This window comes from Leptodactylus fuscus, chromosome 3 (genome assembly GCF_031893055.1).
Source record: "Leptodactylus fuscus isolate aLepFus1 chromosome 3, aLepFus1.hap2, whole genome shotgun sequence".
Classification (NCBI taxonomy): Eukaryota; Metazoa; Chordata; class Amphibia; order Anura; family Leptodactylidae; genus Leptodactylus; species Leptodactylus fuscus.
The window spans coordinates 131871987-131891232 of record NC_134267.1 but is presented as its reverse complement, the minus strand read 5'-3'; the positions used below and the strand labels follow the sequence as shown (position 1 = coordinate 131891232).

At 41.5% G+C, this 19246-nt stretch overlaps 1 protein-coding gene across 1 annotated transcript in view; it reads right to left on the bottom strand.

The window, feature by feature from the left end:
* Window positions 1-19246, bottom strand: part of LMBRD1 (LMBR1 domain containing 1) — a 120870-nt gene that overhangs the window by 74312 nt on the left and 27312 nt on the right. The window contains exon 5 of the mRNA XM_075268354.1: window positions 6093-6160. Coding sequence (XP_075124455.1) covers window positions 6093-6160 — 68 coding nt within the window. The remainder of the gene's footprint in view (window positions 1-6092; window positions 6161-19246) is intronic.

Here is a 19246-nt window from a genome sequence, read left to right as displayed (position 1 = left end):
TTTTCTTAGTGATAAGAAAAGTGGATGAGGTTTAGCGGGGGGGGGGGGGGGTGCATCCCAACAGATGTATTTCAAAGGTATATAAACTTTCTAACTTCTTGTGAAATTCTGGTACTACCTTACATTGTACTTTATTAACAAATTTTAGCTTCTTTCTTCGAAATCCTGCATTTCTCTATTATTTTCCGTGCTTCCATACTGAAAACTGTAGAGAAATGCAGAACTGCACAACAAGGCGTCAAAGTTTGTTAATAAAGAGATCACAATTTATTAATGACACAAATTCAAAACTTGCGTGAAAGTTTAGCTATGCTTTAAGAAACTGACAAATTATAGCACAAACTTATGCCAGCTCACAGCTGATGCAGAATCGCTTTTCCGCTGCACAGACTGCCAAAAGATACAGCAAAGTTATTAAGAGATGTATACCTATAACAGATCTGGTATATCTTACTCCAGCACTCTTCAGAATATGACCAGTGTATAAAGCAAAGGTCTTAATAAATTCCCCATATTCACACTATAGTCAAGATTTCCAATTATAACAGAAGTAACAACAAGTATTGCCTGATAGACCTGACTGACTTATCCTCAATGCAACCCCCAACTGAGGCAACAAGCAACATACCCAATTACGGTACGTTTCTTTTATTATGTATCCATGTACGGTTACACTACACCATGTGCCAGTCTTAGAGTTGCTTGTCACATGTATAATTACCTAATAAATTTATCCAAGGAGACGGGGAAATCTGGATTTTTCTCCATAGCAAAATGCTTTAACTAATTTTAAGGGTAATGTCAAAAACTATTTAATAGTTGGCAGGTATCATCTCAATTTAATAATGCGATTTTGTGAAACGGCGAATGGCCTGTTGATTAATAGCTTTGTTAAGCCAATTCTGATATAAATTAAAAAAGGAATTAACCTTCATGTAATAGAAAAGCCTCTCACCTCTGCATATAGGGATAGGTCATATGTGTGCGCTTGCTTGTCTAGTTAACCAGATCTCCAAGCACATGCAATTAGATATAATTGCAGACTGACTTCATGAATACTCAAAGAAAGAGGGGATCAAAACAAATTACGCTTCAGTAATCCCAAGCAGAAACCTTGTGTCTCTGCAATTTCAAGATTAGATATTTGCATAAAAAAGGATGAAAAAAAAATTAAATAGAAAGTAAACATGCAACAAACAAATACAGTGCCTACAAGTAGTATTCAACCCCCTGCAGATTTAGCAGGTTTGATAAGATGCAAATAAGTTAGAGCCTTCAAACTTCAAACAAGAGCAGGATTTATTAACAGATGCATAAATCTTACAAACCAAAAAGTTATGTTGCTCAGTTAAATTTTAATAAATTTTAAACATAAAAGTGTGGGTCAATTATTATTCAACCCCTAGGTTTAATATTTTGTGGAATAACCCTTGTTTGCAATTACAGCTAATAATCGTCTTTTATAAGACCTGATCAGGACGGCACAGGTCTCTGGAGTTATCTTGGCCCACTCCTCCATGCAGATCTTCTCCAAGTTATCTAAATTCTTTGGGTGTCTCATGTGGACTTTAATCTTGAGCTCCTTCCACAAGTTTTCAATTGGGTTAAGGTCAGGAGACTGACTAGGCCACTGCAACATCTTGATTTTTTCCCTCTTGAACCAGGCCTTGGTTTTCTTGGCTGTGTGCTTTGGGTCGTTGTCTTGTTGGAAGATGAAATGACGACCCATCTTAAGATCCTTGATGGAGGAGCAGAGGTTCTTGGCCATAATCTCCAGGTAGGCCGTGCTATCCATCTTCCCATGGATGCGGACAAGATGGCCAGGCCCCTTGGCTGAGAAGCAGCCCCACAGCATGATGCTGCCACCACCATGCTTGACTGTAGAGATGGTATTCTTGGGGTCGTATGCAGTGCCATCCAGTCTCCAAACGTCACGTGTGTGGTTGGCACCAAAGATCTCGATCTTGGTCTCATCAGACCAGAGAACCTTGAACCAGTCTGTCTCAGAGTCCTCCAAGTGATCATGAGCAAACTGTAGACGAGCCTTGACATGACGCTTTGAAAGTAAAGGTACCTTACGGGCTCGTCTGGAACGGAGACCATTGCGGTGGAGTACGTTACTTATGGTATTGACTGAAACCAATGTCCCCACTGCCATGAGATCTTCCCGGAGTTCCTTCCTTGTTGTCCTTGGGTTAGCCTTGACTCTTCGGACAAGCCTGGCCTCGGCACGGGAGGAAACTTTCAAAGGCTGTCCAGGCCGTGGAAGGCTAACAGTAGTTCCATAAGCCTTCCACTTCTGGATGATGCTCCCAACAGTGGAGACAGGTAGGCCCAACTCCTTGGAAAGGGTTTTGTACCCCTTGCCAGCCTTGTGACCCTCCACGATCTTGTCTCTGATGGCCTTGGAATGCTCCTTTGTCTTTCCCATGTTGACCATGTATGAGTGCTGTTCACAAGTTTGGGGAGGGTCTTAAATAGTCAGAAAAGGCTGGAAAAAGAGATAATTAATCCAAACATCTGAAGCTCATTGTTCTTTGTGCCTGAACTACTTCTTAATATTTTAGGGGAACCAAACAGAATTCTGGTGGTTTGAGGGGTTGAATAATAAATGACCCTCTGAATAAACTTTTCACAATTTAAAAAAAAATTAAACAAAGAAATAACATTCTTTTTTGCTGCAGTGCATTTCACACTTCCAGGCTGATCTACAGTCCAAATGTCACAATGCCAAGTTAATTCCGAATGTGTAAACCTGCTAAATCTGCAGGGGGTTGAATACTACTTGAAGGCACTGTATATGTAGAAAATGGGATTCAACTACTAAATGATTATATACTGTCGATATAATAAATACTTGTCTCTTCAACAAATTTGGCACAGAGATACTTCAGGTATTCGGGAAGGTTTAAGATGAGACTCCAACTCGCTCGGACATATCGTTGCTGAGATACAGCATTCCCAACACAATGCCCCCTCCCCCACCTTAGCCAATACAAATCTGCAAGTCTTTCACTCATATCCCAACTGCAATACACACGGTCATTCCACAATCACAATACAGCACTGATATCCAAACTGAGATACACGCATCAGAGGACGCACCTCTTCACACAATACCACACAAGGGAGGATTAGATATGCACATCTGCACACAGTTCAACACACCAGAGTATTAGATATGCATATCTTCACATAGTACCACCGCCAGAAGATTAAAAACGCATGTCTGCACACAGTACCACATGTCGTAGTATTAGATACACGCGCCTGCACACAGTTTCACACACCGGAGGATTAGATACGCGCCTCTTCACACAATACCACACGGGGGAGGATTAGATATGTGCATCTCTACACAGTACCACACGCATCTATGTGCATCTACACACAGTAGCACACCAATAAGGACTAGATACTACACGGGGAAGGATTAGATACAGCTTTACTACAGGTATCCATAACAACTGATCACAGGTTTTTCACTGATATCCAAAATGAGATACACATAATCACATGACGCTTATGGACATACACACAAACAACATACAAAATACACCAGTGCAAAATTGGACAATTCTTATGGGGCCACTACACAAACATAAAATGTAATATACCCGTGCGAAGCCGGGTCCTCCTGCTAGTACACTATAAGTACAAACATTTGGTCTCAGAATAAGACCCTTTATGAACAGAAACAAAGCAGGAAAAATCACAATAAACTATTTATGTATATCTTCTTTGAGTTATCAATTTAAGTTTCTCAATCCAGTGAGCTACGGGGGGTCGGGGTGTGTGGAAGTCGTCTGTAGCCAATACTGCGGTATAAGAGATTTTGCAGCTTCAATCAAGTGGGTCATCAGATTAGTCTTCTGGGTACAGATAGCAGAATGGAGGCTGGAGAAAATGTGATGGAGGAGATGATAGGACTTAAAGATGATAGGCTTTAAAGTGCATTTTCTTGGAATCTCACACATGTAGACAATTTGTGGGAAGTTCACAGTATGTACACCACCTTCTCTTCAGATAGCGAGACCTAGTTCGGCCTACCAAGACGACAAGTAAGCAGAGGCAGAATCCATAAGGGTGGACTTGCAGTGAGATAATTTCCTTATACCTGGAGAATTTAAAGTTAACAGTTTCTCAAACTGGGTTAAAGGTCAGTTGAGACTAGAAGCCTGAGGGAGTGCAGCGGCAAACCATTTGTAGTGTCAATAGTGGAGCTGAGTTAAGTTTATGTTGGCTATAAGGCTTTGGAGGGAATCCTGCACGAGAGGTCAGCTGTCAAAAAAGAGGTCACTAAGACATTTGCCTTCAAGCTTCACCCAAAAATCTTCATATTTCCAAACAGCTTCTGGAAGAAGGTGTGGGAGTAACTCTTCCGAGCACAGTCTCAACAGGAGAGGTGCGAGAAGAGAATGAAGGTTATGCCAAACCTCACATGACCTCGGAGGAAGATATCAAATTGACAGTCGCGGAAGATCTTCAGGAGTCCACAGAAATGTGTTCAGGTAATATCCATGAAGTTGTTCATCCATTTCTTGAATAAGGGAGTCGTTCATTTGGGTGCTCAAAGTTAGCCATCTGGAGAAGACAATATTTTTCTCTCCAGATAGTTTAAGCCCTGGAATTAGAGATATCAACTTGGGAGAGTTCTTCCCAAGGGGATCTGCAACACTGCAAAATAAGATTGGCCTTTTGAGAGGTTGCAGCTTCTAATACATGGCAAGCCTAAATGTTTGTTTTTTGTTTTTTTTACACATCTCCTATAAAAAATAATAGAATAGTTATCCCAGAATGGCCACAGTTTTTGGGATGTGTTCAATAGGCCAGTCTTCATATATATGCCCCAGCAGGTGCAATGATGTCAATGCATCAGGACTATAGGTTCCATAGTGAGACAGTGACCACAGCAACATAAATGACATACCTATAGATGGCTATGATGCTGAATATGCTTGAGTGATACTGGCTTTGGACCCATGTTATTGTGAGTGCAAGAAATTGGTTTTCTGTGAGGAGATGTGTGCTACTATACTTTTACCAAATAATATCACTCAAAAAGAAGCCACATATACCTGATGTTAAGTGAAACAATGATTCACTGCAGGATGCAAATGGCCCAAGTGGTAAACGGTGGAGGCTTCACCAATGCAGAATACCGATCAAACATCCACTCAGACAACTACAATCTATGAGGGAGTGAAAGCCTAATATTCCAAATGCAAACAGATAAAACTTATATAAGGTGTCAATCACATGATAATATTAGGTACCCTATTCAGGCTTACAGACTATTAGTGGTGCCATTAATGTTAGATTAGATGCCCTGACCAGCACCTATATACATCATACATCTCATAAGTACCAGCAGCCCATTTTAACTCAGGCAGAGTTGTTATGTCAGCATCATGTACCTGTGGCATTTGCACTGGGACCTATGGTAGAGGATCATGCCTTGGGACAGCAGGAGAGTCCCAGGGTCGTGTCTCCCATTCGGCCTCAGGCAGCATATTGCAGAGTCCCTAAGAGCAAACCTCACAAGGTTCGTCTTGCAAGATTTTCCCACCGGTTTTGTTTGGACAAATTATGTCCAAAAGGCAACTGCTTCTATTACAATCTGGGATATCTGCAGATACCAGAGAATATAATGAGCAGAGGCCCAGGCTAAGTGATAAAACATAAATACTCCCCCCCCTCTTCCCTCTGACCTCTTTCGGTTTCAGGGACATCATGACATCCCACACTGTTGAGACACAATCATGTCATAACATATAAGGGTGTCAACGTACTTCATGTGATCGCTGAGGCCTAATCACAGGCCTCAGCGGTCTCGGAGACCAAGAGAAGCTAGAAAGCCGGCAGCGAAGCCCACATCAGGGGAGTCGCACTGTTTCTGATTTTTAATCACCTCCCCTGGGCGTCCTCTCATTATCCCTTGGGGTCAGAAGAGACCTTAGAGTATAATAACGTTTGTGATTGGCGAACCGCTAACTTTCAGGGTCCACAGTTGGAATAGGCCCTCAATATAAACACAAAAAGATCGATAATAGCTTTAATAAGACTGTATGCAAGGACAATAGTATACTCACCCAACAACAAGAAGACAGGAACACACTAACATGAAGCCAAGTGTGTATTTAAGTGCAGTCTGTATTTGCTGTATGGAGAAGAAAATAAATGGATTAGTTAAAGAGTATAAATTATAATATTGTTTTTGCTGATGCATAAAGCAGTATGAAAATGCATATATTTTATAGCAACATGCATTGCATGGGGAAACAGAGTCTGCTACTACAGAATTTCTCATTGACACAAAGGATATCCTCTCTTCGGGCCCCCTCCTGTATGGCTTCCATATGCTCTAATAAGGTATATAGATAGAGTTTTGTCTTATCTGAGGGGGCTGAGCTCAAAAGTATAAAATATGATCAAGTCCTCTATTATTTGATCGAGAATTTTTATGTAAAAGTCTGGTCCATCTGCCCTCTGCATAAACAACAACCCACCCGATACTGCCTTAACTGTATTTAAGTTTATTCGGGGAAAGCTGTCAATCCCAAAAAGACTTGTCTAGAAGTCAGTGCAGCAGCTAAACATGAAAATGCTAAATCAAATTAGACGTTAGATATTTGTCCCAGCATTTTCTCTTTAATAAGACACCACCTCAGATTGCGACACAGTGCTACACTGAAATCGTTGGGCGGTAAGGAACGCCCCCTCACAGTACAGCGCTATGGACTCTACTGTTGCTCTTCACTGTCAGAAGGGTGTTTCTGACGGTAACGGCACCGAAAGCTCTTCACCAGGGACACATAACGGGAAAGCTGAATTCAGCGCACTGTCATCTTTCTAGCGGGTGCCCAAGGACATGAAAGGTCCTCTTTAAAGAAGGATTTATCCTTAAAGTGAATTCATATTTTATACAAATTAAGATATAATAAAGAACAAGATAAATAAAGTAAATAAAGAACAAGATAAATGTTCAGACTTGTGTTAGAGATGAGCGAGTACTATTCGAAACTCCAGTTTCGAATAGCACACACCCATAGGAATGAATGGACGTAGCCGGCATGCAGGGGTTTAAGCGGCCAGCCGCCGGCAAAGTCTGTGCGCCGGCCGCTTCCATTCATTCCTATGGGTTATTTGCTATTCGAAACGGCCGTTTCGAATTGTACTCGCTCATCTCTAACTAGTATCAGAAAAAAATACTTTTTCTATAGAGAGGGGGAACTTGAAAACTGAATAGTATTTTACTACTAGTGTGAAACAAATTTAACATATACAGTACAAGCACAGTAGGCAAAGTTTTTGCTTGAAGGGGGAGAAAAAAAACAAAAAAAACAGAGGTTTGATGAGACCGAGGAAAACTTTATTATGAACCCTGCCATTTGTGCACATGATGTTGTAGAGAACGGGCAGGAGCATTTAACATTAGTAGACTAGCTATCTTGTCAACAGGAGCTCAAGGAAATAAGTTTCCTTATGCATGCCAAGTAATGATTCCCTGTGTGGGCATATTTCATATTACTTCTCTTTTAACACTGACAATGACTATGTTGGTCTTAGGAGAGACTCAGTCTTTCAAGAACAACTATCACAATGAAAGATGACCTGAAAGTACGGTACTAATAGACCTCAGTCTATGCTGAGGAAACGCAATAGAATCTGATACTTGAGCAGTTTACAAATCTACAGATCAATGATTCCCAACACTGGTGCCATGGCACGCAAGGGTGCCACAGCATTGTGGATAAAAAGATGACTGCATGCCTTCACGAAATACTATCTGCATCCTTAGGAAGTATTTTGTCTTTTGGTAAAAATTATGTGGTAGGGTTGCCCGAGGAAATCATCTCTCTCTCCAGGGGAACCCTGAGTTTGAAAAGGTTGGGAAACACCACTATAGCTCCTGTATTATCAGAAGGTGAAGAGGTGGACCACATGAGATTTAGGAGAAAGACTGGTAAGTCTTCACATGTGTGGGTTTTTTTTACAGCTATTCTATGCAAATGTTGTAGTCACCCTACATGACAACACAAACCATCAAATTAGTTCAGCAATATTAGCCGTAACTCCTTGGCGATATGCACCCTACTATTACATCCTAGCTGGCAGTGACTTAGTACAACCCACCATAATAAATATGGTGTTATGTAGTCACAATGTCCAGTAACAGAGGTTTTATCCATGACCCAGCAATTGCCACCATTGGCTAACTGTAAATCAGCCAGCAGTAGCCTTGTGAGTATGGATCCAATGATCTGTGCCCACAAGTTAGGCAGCCTCCAGCAGTAATTGGTGCTGTATACTACAGAATAGCAATGGGCAGTATAGTGGTCAATGTGATTGCCATTATTGGTCAGCCTGCACAAACTGACCCATAGAGTCATCGCTCTTCTCACATCACTCCCGTTGGGATTTATGAGCATAACATTTACTGAGAGCAATCCTTGCGGATTTCATTGAGACATGGTAGTGATCTTCCTTCCTGCCTCCCTCCTGACATCATGCCTGTCTTATTATCTCATATTCATTCCTAATTCACAGTATTTGATTTGTGAATACAACAGCATCTCTGAAGCGCCTGTCTGTAGACTTATTCAGAGGTTGACAAACCACTTACTCACTCGCTTTTAAGAACAATGCAATTAAATATCATTGTATAAGATTAATTGTAATACGGTAATAGTGCTCTTTATTACAAAAAGCCATTTGTTCATTACAATGCACATCTTATTTAATACTTGTTTCTTGCAATAAACTAATATTGGTACATTACTCAATTTCTTAAATCTGTTTATACCAGTGCAGTTGTTAAAGAAGTACTTAGGGGTTGATTTTTTTTCTAATCATTATATACCCAGTCTCCAAGTAAATATAATTCACCGGTTATTCCTTTTTATCTCAGATTTCATGGGATTCTACTCTTCAGTTGGTTCATGTGAACTCACTCTGACCTAATAAAATTTGACAATGTTCACATCTGTGTCTGGTATCGGCCTTTCCATATCAAAGACAGCACAAGTACATAACGTGAAGCACATATAGATTGGTTATCCCTGTCTCTACTAAACTTATAAAAATATTTCTCCCATATGATGAGCACTGTAGCTGGGGAAAAAAAAAAAATGGGGTGGTTAAAATGTAAAATAAAATAAATTTGGCATCGCTATAGTTGTATAGACTCATAGAATACAGGTAAAGTTATGTGCTGTGTGTCCCCTGTTCTTTGTCTTGTCCTCCATCTTGTGCCCTCGCCTTCTCCTTGTCTACTCGTCCACTATTTTCTGAGGACGGATGGCATTGTAACCCTACGTGCCGCCTCGAAGCTATTGCCTTTAATGTTTTTCCCTCAACCTGTCCTCCACCACAAACGTGCCTTTCTACTGTTTACTTGCAGGGGACACTGCGTGCTAAAGGATAGTCCATTTGTTATGAAATCTAACTTGCAATGATTAAAGAAAGTATATATAAAGGGGTTTGAGTATATATAAAGGGGTTTGCTCCTCTAGATGCCTGGCAAATCTGTTCAATGAAGTTGCCAAGGCCCTCATAGAAGACCCATGATTCTGACCAAAATAATAGCTGTATTGAGGATGCGGTGTCTTAAGGAGATCTCAGGAAATGGTTCAACGATAGGTCCCATGAGGACCAACAAAACCAGTTTTAGGTCCTGGGGAAGGAATGCAGAGTGAACTGTGGAACATAAATGTAGCAGATTTGAGAGATCTCTTGTTGATCAGCAGCTCAGATAACCTGAGGTCCAAGGAGGCACTAAAGGATTCCACCTTGATCTTGATGGTATAAAGGTAGACCTTTATCCAGGTCAGTATGCAAAAAGTCCAGGATCAAAGAAGAGTCAGGAGGAAAAGTATAGCATTTATTCTTAGCAAAGGATAGGAATATGTCCCGAGTTCTTAGATAAATTTGTGAGGTGAGGTTTCCTGCAATGAAGAAAAGTAGCGATGACCTTATCGGAGGAACCCTTTGATATCAGAAGGTTCTGTTTAGAAGCAAAGCTGCAAGAGGTAGCTGATGTAACTTTGGATGGAGGAGTGAGCCCTGGAGAAGGTGGTCCATCAGCTGAGGCAGAATCCAGAATACTCCTTTTGAAAGCCTGAGGAAAAAAGGGAACCAGGCTCTCTTAGGCCAGAATGGAACATGGTGGAGCAGTCACTAGAGTTTTGTCTTCCTTGATCTTTGCCAAAACCCTTGGGATTAAATGGAAAGGTATATAGAGGAGCACCTGGGACCAAAGCTGACTCATGGAATCCACCCCTATAGCAGCATCTATTTCAGGTAGGGAATAGAAATCTTAAATCTCATTTGCCTTTGATGCAAAAAGGTCCAGAGATGGACATCCCCATCTGTCCATCAGGGCTTGAAAGTTGCTCGGATTTAGCTGCCACTGAACCTCGTCTAGAGTCTTTGAGCAAAAGTAATTTGATATTATGTTCTTGCACCCCCTGGGTTAAACTGCTGATAAGGAAGTTTCTGTTCTGCCCAGAAAAATGTTTCTACTTTTATCTTTGCCAAGGATAGACCTTTTTGGTCCACCCTGTTTGCTCAGGTAAGCCACTGCAGTGGCATTGTATGAAAAGATCTTCACATACTTTCCCACAATGGAGGGAACTCCCTTTATTCTCAGTGACACTTGTAACCTCCTGTTTAGAGAGGATTGGGATTTGTCGCAGACTGAAAGAAGGAAAAACTGAAGTTGTCTTGAGCCCAGCAGGCCACAGGAAAAGAGGACCCCAAATAAATATCTAATTAAGAGAATTAGTGGAATGGATCAGGGAGGAAGCTACCAGGCCAAGGGATACTACAGCGTCAGATTTCCACACCTTGTCTCGTTGGGGGAAGGGGTGGACACGATGGCATCTGCAGATAATGCACAGGCAGGCATAGGCAAGCACAGAGACAGCTCAGACTAGAGAGAATTCCAGGTAAGGAGAAAGGATATGGGGGGGGGGGGGGTAGACACCCCTTCTCCTTCTTCCCCAGTGAGGATAACACAGCATGGAGATAGCATCCTAAACCCCAGGACCCCAAGATAGCCAGACTGCAGAATCTTCTCCCAACTTACATGTGATGTAAGAAAAGACCCAGGGCTGCTGCAGACAGTGGACATAAGTCACAGAAGCGTTGTGCTTACCCGGGCTGGGATACCTGTTCACTGCACCACCTAGGGAATAGAGGAGACTGGGCAAGTCTGCCTTGCTCTCTCTCATTTACAGCAACCCCAGTGTTGCCACCAATTCTACCAACATTTATGCCACATTTCTAAATATTCATTAATTAGTTTGGCCAGTTCACCACTTTTCTGGGATAGGGAATTTAATGAATCCAGTGCTGTCAGACCTCAAATAATGCAAAGAAAACAAGTTCATATTCATTTAGAAACAACAATACTAATGTTTTAACTCAGGAAGTTAAATATTAGGTGGAATAACCCTGATTTTTAATCACAGCTTTCATGCGTCTTCGCATGCTTTCCACCAGTATTTCACACTGCTTTTGGGTGAACTTATGCCACTCGTGGGACAAAAATTTAAGCAGTTTGATGGCTTGTGACTATCCATCTTCCTCTTCATTACATTCCAGAGGTTTTTAATGGGGTTCAGGTCTTGATAGTGGGCTGGCCATGACAGGGTCTTGATGTGGTGCCCCTTCATCCACACACAGATTGACCTAGCTGTGTGGCATGGCGCATTGTCCTGCTGGAAAAAACAGTCCTTAGAGTTGAGGAACATTGCAAATAGCAGAAGGAAGCCTTGAATTCTTATGGTTTAGCTAACCAAGAAATAGCTCTTTAAAGGGATTCAATAATTAAAATTGAATTTTTTTCTCCCTAACACATAGGAACAGCCTTAAGAAAGGCTATTCTTCTCCTACCTTTAGAGGTCTTCTCCGCGCTAATGTTCCGTAGATATTCCGGTTTTCTTTAGTATGCTAATGAGTTTTCTCGGAGCACTGGGGGTGTCCCCAGTGCTGTGAGAAAACTCTCCAGTGAGCCTCTGTCTTCTTCTGGCATGCCCTCTCCATGACGTCTTCTTCCAATGGCTTCTTCCGGCTTTAAATGGCACACATGCACAGTCGACTCTGCCATCGGGCAGAGCCGACTGCGCATGTCTGCAGCCACTTTCTTGTGGCCGCTTACACAGTACGCTCATGCCATTTAAAGCCGAAAGAAGCCATTGGAAGAAGACGTCACGGAGAGGGCATGCCATAAGAAGACAGAAGTCGTTGCTGGAGAGTTCTCTTGCAGCACTGGGGACCGCCCCCAGTGCTGCAAGAAAACTCATTAGCATACCGAAGAAAACTGGGATATCTACAGAATATCTTCTAAAGGTAGGAGAAGAATAGCCTTTATTAAAGCTATTCCTATGTGTTAGGGAGAAAAAAAATTCCATTATAATGATTGAATCCCTTTAAGAATATACTTAGATTTTTTTTTAATTTTTTTTTTATTACTACAGCTTTAAAAACCCTGGGTAGTGAGATCGTATACACATTATATTACAGATTTTTGCAGGGCAAGCACATAATATGACCCTATGCATGAGGGATCAGAGACTCGTTTTTCACAGAACTGGTTTCTCTTTTTTTTTTTTTTTCCCAGCAGTTTTTCTCATTATCTGTAATAATTCCTGTAGGATTGGGAGTCATTCCCTTTTATATAGGTAATTAATATGAGCAGGATAAACACACCATTTAACTTTTGTGAAATGAAATGGTTCTAAACCGAAGTGAAGTTAAAAGCCTAAAACTTTGAACCAGTCATTCATACGATTTTCCGATCCTGCTTAGAAACTACAAATACTTTGTTCAACCTTGGCCTTATTTTATATTCAGTAACGTCTTACGTTTATCCCTAGCTCTTTCAATTCCCTTAATGTATAATATTTCTCAGTAGACTCTCAGATTATTCAGCTCAAAATGTTTCTTTAACCTTAGCAATCCTTTCTATTAATTCAACTGTGTTTTACATTTAGAGAGGTGTGCATGTTATGACTTTAATAAATTTTCAAAGATGATAATTCTCAGAAGGCTATTGATCATCTGAAAAATGACTGCAATATCAATTCAAATTTTATGTGGTATTATTAACAGACAACGGCTGTAAGAGACCCTAAATATAATATACAGCGTACGAATGTGAGATGTACAGCCAGACTTAATATGCTCCCCAGTTAAGAAGCAAAGCCATCGATCAAGCTAAACATATAACACTACATCTCTTTCTATATCTATCTGAGTGTACACCATCATATATTTACATGTATTTTATCTGATTAAGTGAGTGGTGGGTTTAATTTTACATATACCCACAAAAAAGTTAGGCTCTGTTTTTAGTTATTCAAAAATATCAGTATACTTTTGCAAGTCGGAAAATGCTGTGCTAGTGCAATGGAGTAGTCACTGATAACACTCGGACTGTCTCTAGCTCGGTCGCTGATGTGTCAAACATCTTGTCATATAAGAAAGACTGTCAGCTATGGTTCAAGAACCCTAATGAACACATTTTATATGAAGGAGCTAGATGATAAGCCAGATCACCACTAATGAGCAGATCTTTGCTGCCACTTTGGTCATCTTTAAAGTGAGTTGGAATCTTTTAGGAGATTGTAAGACGTGCAAGATAGTTTGTCATTGCTAGTTGGCACAGGTTGACTGTTTTTCCTAACAAATTTGGTGCACTGAACATATTTTGATTGGGGACTGCTTAGTGATAACATTGAGACAATGGTGCTATTTCAGGACTCCATCTTCACAAGAATGGAGTAGAATAAGGTACGCAGTTAAGGAAGTTAAAAAAAATAAAAAAAAAAAACACAAAAAAAACCCCACATGCATAGCATGATTGGGAATTAACCACAGGGGCCAACGGTGTATCAAATTCTATTCCATATATACAGTTTGTATACACCAAATACACTTACTTATTCCAGAGCCTACGCCATATGTGTAATGAAATACATACAGTATATGCATTCCACAGTAACCAATATAAGGTGCAGCCCAGACCGCCATTTTACGTGTAATTCTCTTGAGAACTGAGCATACTGATGCCTGCCAAAGGCAGAAGATATGGAGAAGAGGGAGAGGGGAGTGAACACCATCAGCTAAGGGGTGGCGGAAGGTTATGATGCAGGGGGTGCTCTGAGCACCGGGGGAACGCCACGTAATTTTGCATAACAACAGAAACAGATTTTATCAGAAATGGCGGGGAGAAGAAAAGAATGGAAGGAAGGAGTAGAATAGCCTTTTTAAAGGCTATTCAAATGTTCCATTAAAGGGATTCTACCATTAAAAATCTTTTTTCTGTGGCTAACACGTTGGAATAACCTTTAGAAAGGCTATTCGTCTCTTACCTTTAGATGTGATCGCCGCCGCGCCGTTCCTTAGTAATACCGGTTTTTAACGGTATGTAAATTAGTTATTTGGCAGCGATGGGGGCGGGCCCCAGCGCTGAAAATGCGATGAGGGCATCCCCACCGCTGCCTGAGAACAGGATCCTGCGCCACCTCTATCTTCTGCTGGATCCTCCCCTTCTTTCTTCGTCTTTCTTCGGCGGCTTCACCTCTGTCGGCTCTGACACTAGTAGAGCCGACTGCGCATGCGCGGCCATAGTTCCAACGCCGCAATTGCGCGCATGCGCAGTCGGCTCTACTAGTGTCTGAGTGGCAGACCAACTGCGCAGGCGTCAGAAGAAAGACGAAGAAAGAAGGGGAGGATCCAGCAGAAGATAGAGGCGGCGCAGGATCCTGTTCTCAGGCAGTAATTTGCATACCGGTAAAAACCGGTATTACTAAGGAACGGCGCGGCGGAGATCCCATCTAAAGGTAAGAGACGAATAGCCTTTCTAAAGGCTATTCCGACGTGTTAGCCATAGAAAAAAGATTTTTAATGGTAGAAGCCCTTTAATTAAAAAAAGAGTTTTTCTAATGATAGGCTCCCTTTAAGTAAAGAAGAATTTGATAAATGTGTATAATTCCTAGTCAAACAGTGAGCCTTGTCCATATGTAAAGAAACTTTTACAAACTGATGTGCATGGCATATTTGGCCCAAATTTTGGTTCAAATAGTTGAGAAATACCGTGCATTTCACAGCACAGATATACAACTGTCTGCTAAGCAGAAGGAAATGTGGGTTAGCCACACTGGGTCACTCAATACGAGTCACACTTAAGATTTAGAGGTCAGCAGAGTATACAGGGCTGCCCAGTGTCAGAATCTTTATAAATCCCTTATGGTTTTACACATTTTGAATTTTGCCTAATTGTATTCTAAATTTGTAATCCATCTTGTAATTTCATTTTACTTCAGCCATACCTTGAGGGTGTCCTCAAACCAGTGTACATCTGTTCTTGTGTTAAAAGAAAGCCATTAGCATGTGGTAACCTTGCTGTAGTACAAAGATTATTATTATTTTATTTTTTTACAGGTGGCCTGAGTCTACATGGCAGCATTGGGGATCGCTTCTACTGAACAGTAAAGGAGAACATATGCAGAAAGCTGTTCAGGAAAGAGTTAAGAAATTCACACTCTGACAGGTTAATGGAGAAAAAAAAATGACAACTACCTAAAGGGAAATTAACATGCAGAAAAGGTATAACATTACATTTTGCGTGTTACAAATAAATACATTAAATCCCATGAACTCTGTAGAATACACCTCTTTTTCTCCCTGCCTCTCATACCTATTTCATTTGGCCATGTGCTTGATGGACAAATGAAGGAGTACAGCTCTACAGGGTGCAAAAGTAGCAATAGCTACCGAGTCCTGGAGCCTGAGGCAACCCAAAGGTCTCTCTGCAATAGAAGTAGATACCAGTATTATCGATTTCATATTTTAAATTGATTCTATCATTAAAATAAAAAAATTTTCTCCCTAAAACATAGGAATAGCCTTGAGAAAGGCTATTCTCCTACCTTTAGATGTCTTCTCCACGCTGCCATTCGGTATAAATCCCGGTTTGGGGACACTGGGAGTGTCCCCAATGCTGCAAGAGAACTCTCCAGTGGCGCCTCTATCTTTGCCTGGAACGTCCTCTCCTTGCATCTTCTTCCAGTGCTGGCTTCAAACTTCTAGACAGTCAGCTCTGCCATCAGACCTTGGGCAGAGCTGACTGCGCATGCCTGTGGCCATTTTCTTGTGGCCGCTTACCCCAGCTTACTGTATGAGCAGCCACAAGAAAATGGCTTCTTACATTAGTTTACTGTGTAAGCGGTCACAGGAAAATTGCCATGGGCATGTGCAGTCGGCTCTGGCCGAGGTCTGATGGCAGAGCTGACTGTGCATGCGTAGAAGTTTGAAGCCAGCACTGGAAGAAGATGCAAGGAAAGGACGTTCCAGGCAAAGATAGAGGCGCCACTGGAGAGTTCTCTCGCAGCATTGGGGACACTCCCAGTGCTGTTTGAGCGCTGGGGCCCGCCCCCAGTATTGCGGGTGACCTCATTTGCATAGAGAAAAAAAACTGGATTTCTACCAAACGGCGGCGCAGAAAAGACATCGAAAGGTAGGAGAAGAATAGCCTTTCTTAAGGCTATTCCTACGTGTTAGGGACAAAAAAAATAGCATTTTAATGATAGAATTCCTTTAAGTGTTAGTCTCATTACAGATTTTGCATTGAGGCCCAAAAGCTTTAATTTACACCTTTGACGAAATGTGTCACGGAATGCAAAACCTAACATAATAGAAAGCAGTAGAACAAGCTACTTAAATCACCCACTGCCCTGACTGGTAGAGTCTAATGCGACCCTGACGTCTTGAGCCGAACTAGCTGAGGCTTGATGGATTTGACAAGTTACAAGACTGGTAGCCACCAGTCAGGAGAGCACAGAATTGTCCAAATCAGATTCAAGGTCAAATCCAAGTGCTCACAAACAAAGCAAGCAAGGACATAACTAAAACAAGCCAATCTCAGTTACTACCAATGCAGCAAACAGATACGTACTAAGATCAGCTCCTATCTAGTAACAATAGCAGGAACAAAAGAGCTTCTGGGAAGAATTTAAATATCCCTCCTTAGCTTCTGATAGGAGAATGAAGCAAGGTGTCTCAGCATCTCAGAGCTCTGACTAGCTGCAGAGCAATGGTTATGAGAGGTGTTGCAAGAGGGATAACACAATTAAGAAACCTAACAATATGTCTGTCTTCAACTGTACCCACTATGTATGTATGACCTTTCTAGAGCCACAGATATGTTGTATAAATGACAAACGTAGTCAAACATGTCTTTGTTAGATTGCCTTGGATGTTCATAAAATTTAGATGATTGTTAAATTATTGGTAAAATATGTTTTGTTTTTCCTCGCAGTCTTTTCGCAGTAAAAGGTATCCAAACTGTACCTACTGAGCATTTCTATAACTTTCCTGCACTATGTGAATAATATTATGTTCAGCCATACCTGGCTCTATAAATGTGGTTACAGAATTATAAGAAAAAAAACTCATCGCCGTTGCAACCTTTCATCATTGACTTTTTTTTTTTTTTTTTTTAAATAATACTACAATTTTTACATTTCCCAAGTCTATAACTGACATGAGAAATATTCTACATTGCACATGCTCACATTTTTACACTTTGGCAGTGGATGCACATTGTTGACTTAACAATTTAGAAATTATTACTGAAGCATTAACACCACAGAATTGACAATTCTCATCAAAGCATAGCGGAGCACAAGCCTCCCCTATGATCATTATTCTGCAATTATGCCGATTCAGCATGCCATAATGGCATTCCGTTGAGAGGTTCCTGTAAAGCAGTCTATGAGATAATCTTTAGCACAAATGATTGACAGAGACATAATTGTACTTTATGTACAAGCTCTGCACACTCTAAGACTTTCCTCTGATGAAAAAAAAAAAAGACAAAAAAATAAAACATATTTAACAACCATTTTGTTAACAAAGATCCAAAATAAATGAGAAGTATGCATCTGTCACTCACTAATTTTGTAAATTTACAAAAACTAATTTCAGAACTAAACAAACAGATTAGGACTAATGGACTGCAACTTTAACTCAACCAATTCTTGGCAAATTGGAAATTTTCTCCCCTTGCAATTGAAAAAAAAAATAAAAAATTCTAAATCACTTACTGTATATACTCGAGTATAAGCCGACCCCCCTAATTTCACCACAAAAAACTGGGAAAACTTATTGACTCGAGTATAAGCCGAGGGGGGAAATGCAGCAGCTACTGGAAAATTTCAGAAATTAAAATGGTCGGAGTTTTTGGGTGCAGTAGGTGCTGGGGAAGGGGAGGGGGTGTTTTGGTTGTCTGTCTGCCCCTTCCCTGAGTTTGAGGACTGTTTTTTTTTTACCCACTTGGAATTCAGCCTGGCTGTATAGGCGTATCTGCAGAACCCCTTCACGACGGAATAGGAGCACTGCAGATCCCCTATATTCAGCCAGGCTGAATTCCAAGTGAGGGGAAAAAAAAACAGTCTCAGGGAAGGGGCAGTTAGACAACTTTGTTTTCCAGCTACAGCGTTTACCGTACACAAAAAATATTTTTATAGATTGGTAGAGCGGGCGTTTTTGGACACAGGGTTACCTAATGTGTATATGTTTCACAGTATTAGTTTTATATGTGTTCTAGGGAAAGGGGGGGGATTTGAATTTTCTATACTTTATTTATTTTTTTACTTTTTTTTTTTTTTGCATTTATTAGACCCCCTAGGGGTCTTGAACCCCAGGGGGTCTGATCACTAATGCAATGCATTACAATGCTAATGCATTGCAATACATTGCAAAAATCGTCATTTCTTTTGCCTGCAAAAGAAAAGCACTGCAGCCGGGGAGCCTGTACAGAGGAGCTGAGGGGAATCCCCCGACGCAGGCAGGAGCGTGGACCTGAAGGAAGACCTCTGCCGCCGGACCTGAAGGGGAACTGTGGCCGGCCACCGGCAAAAGCGCTGAGGGGAATCCTCAGCAGACTCGGCTGCCTGGATTTCCCCTCAGCGCTTCTGCCGACGGCCAGCTTTTCTTTTGCATGCCGAGGTCTTCAGGTACGTGCTCCTGCCGGGGATCTCTCCTTCAGCTCCGGCGGCCGAGGTCTTCTTTGAGGTACGCGCTCCTGCTGGCAGCCGGGGATAACCCAGCGCTTCAGGGCCACATTTGAGAGAGCGGTCGCGTCCGCTCTCTCCTCTCTCCAGGGGCATGGCAGCGCCTGCCGCTTCCCCGCAGTGGAGGGCATCTCCACTGTAACTCCGGCATTACCACTGTAAGA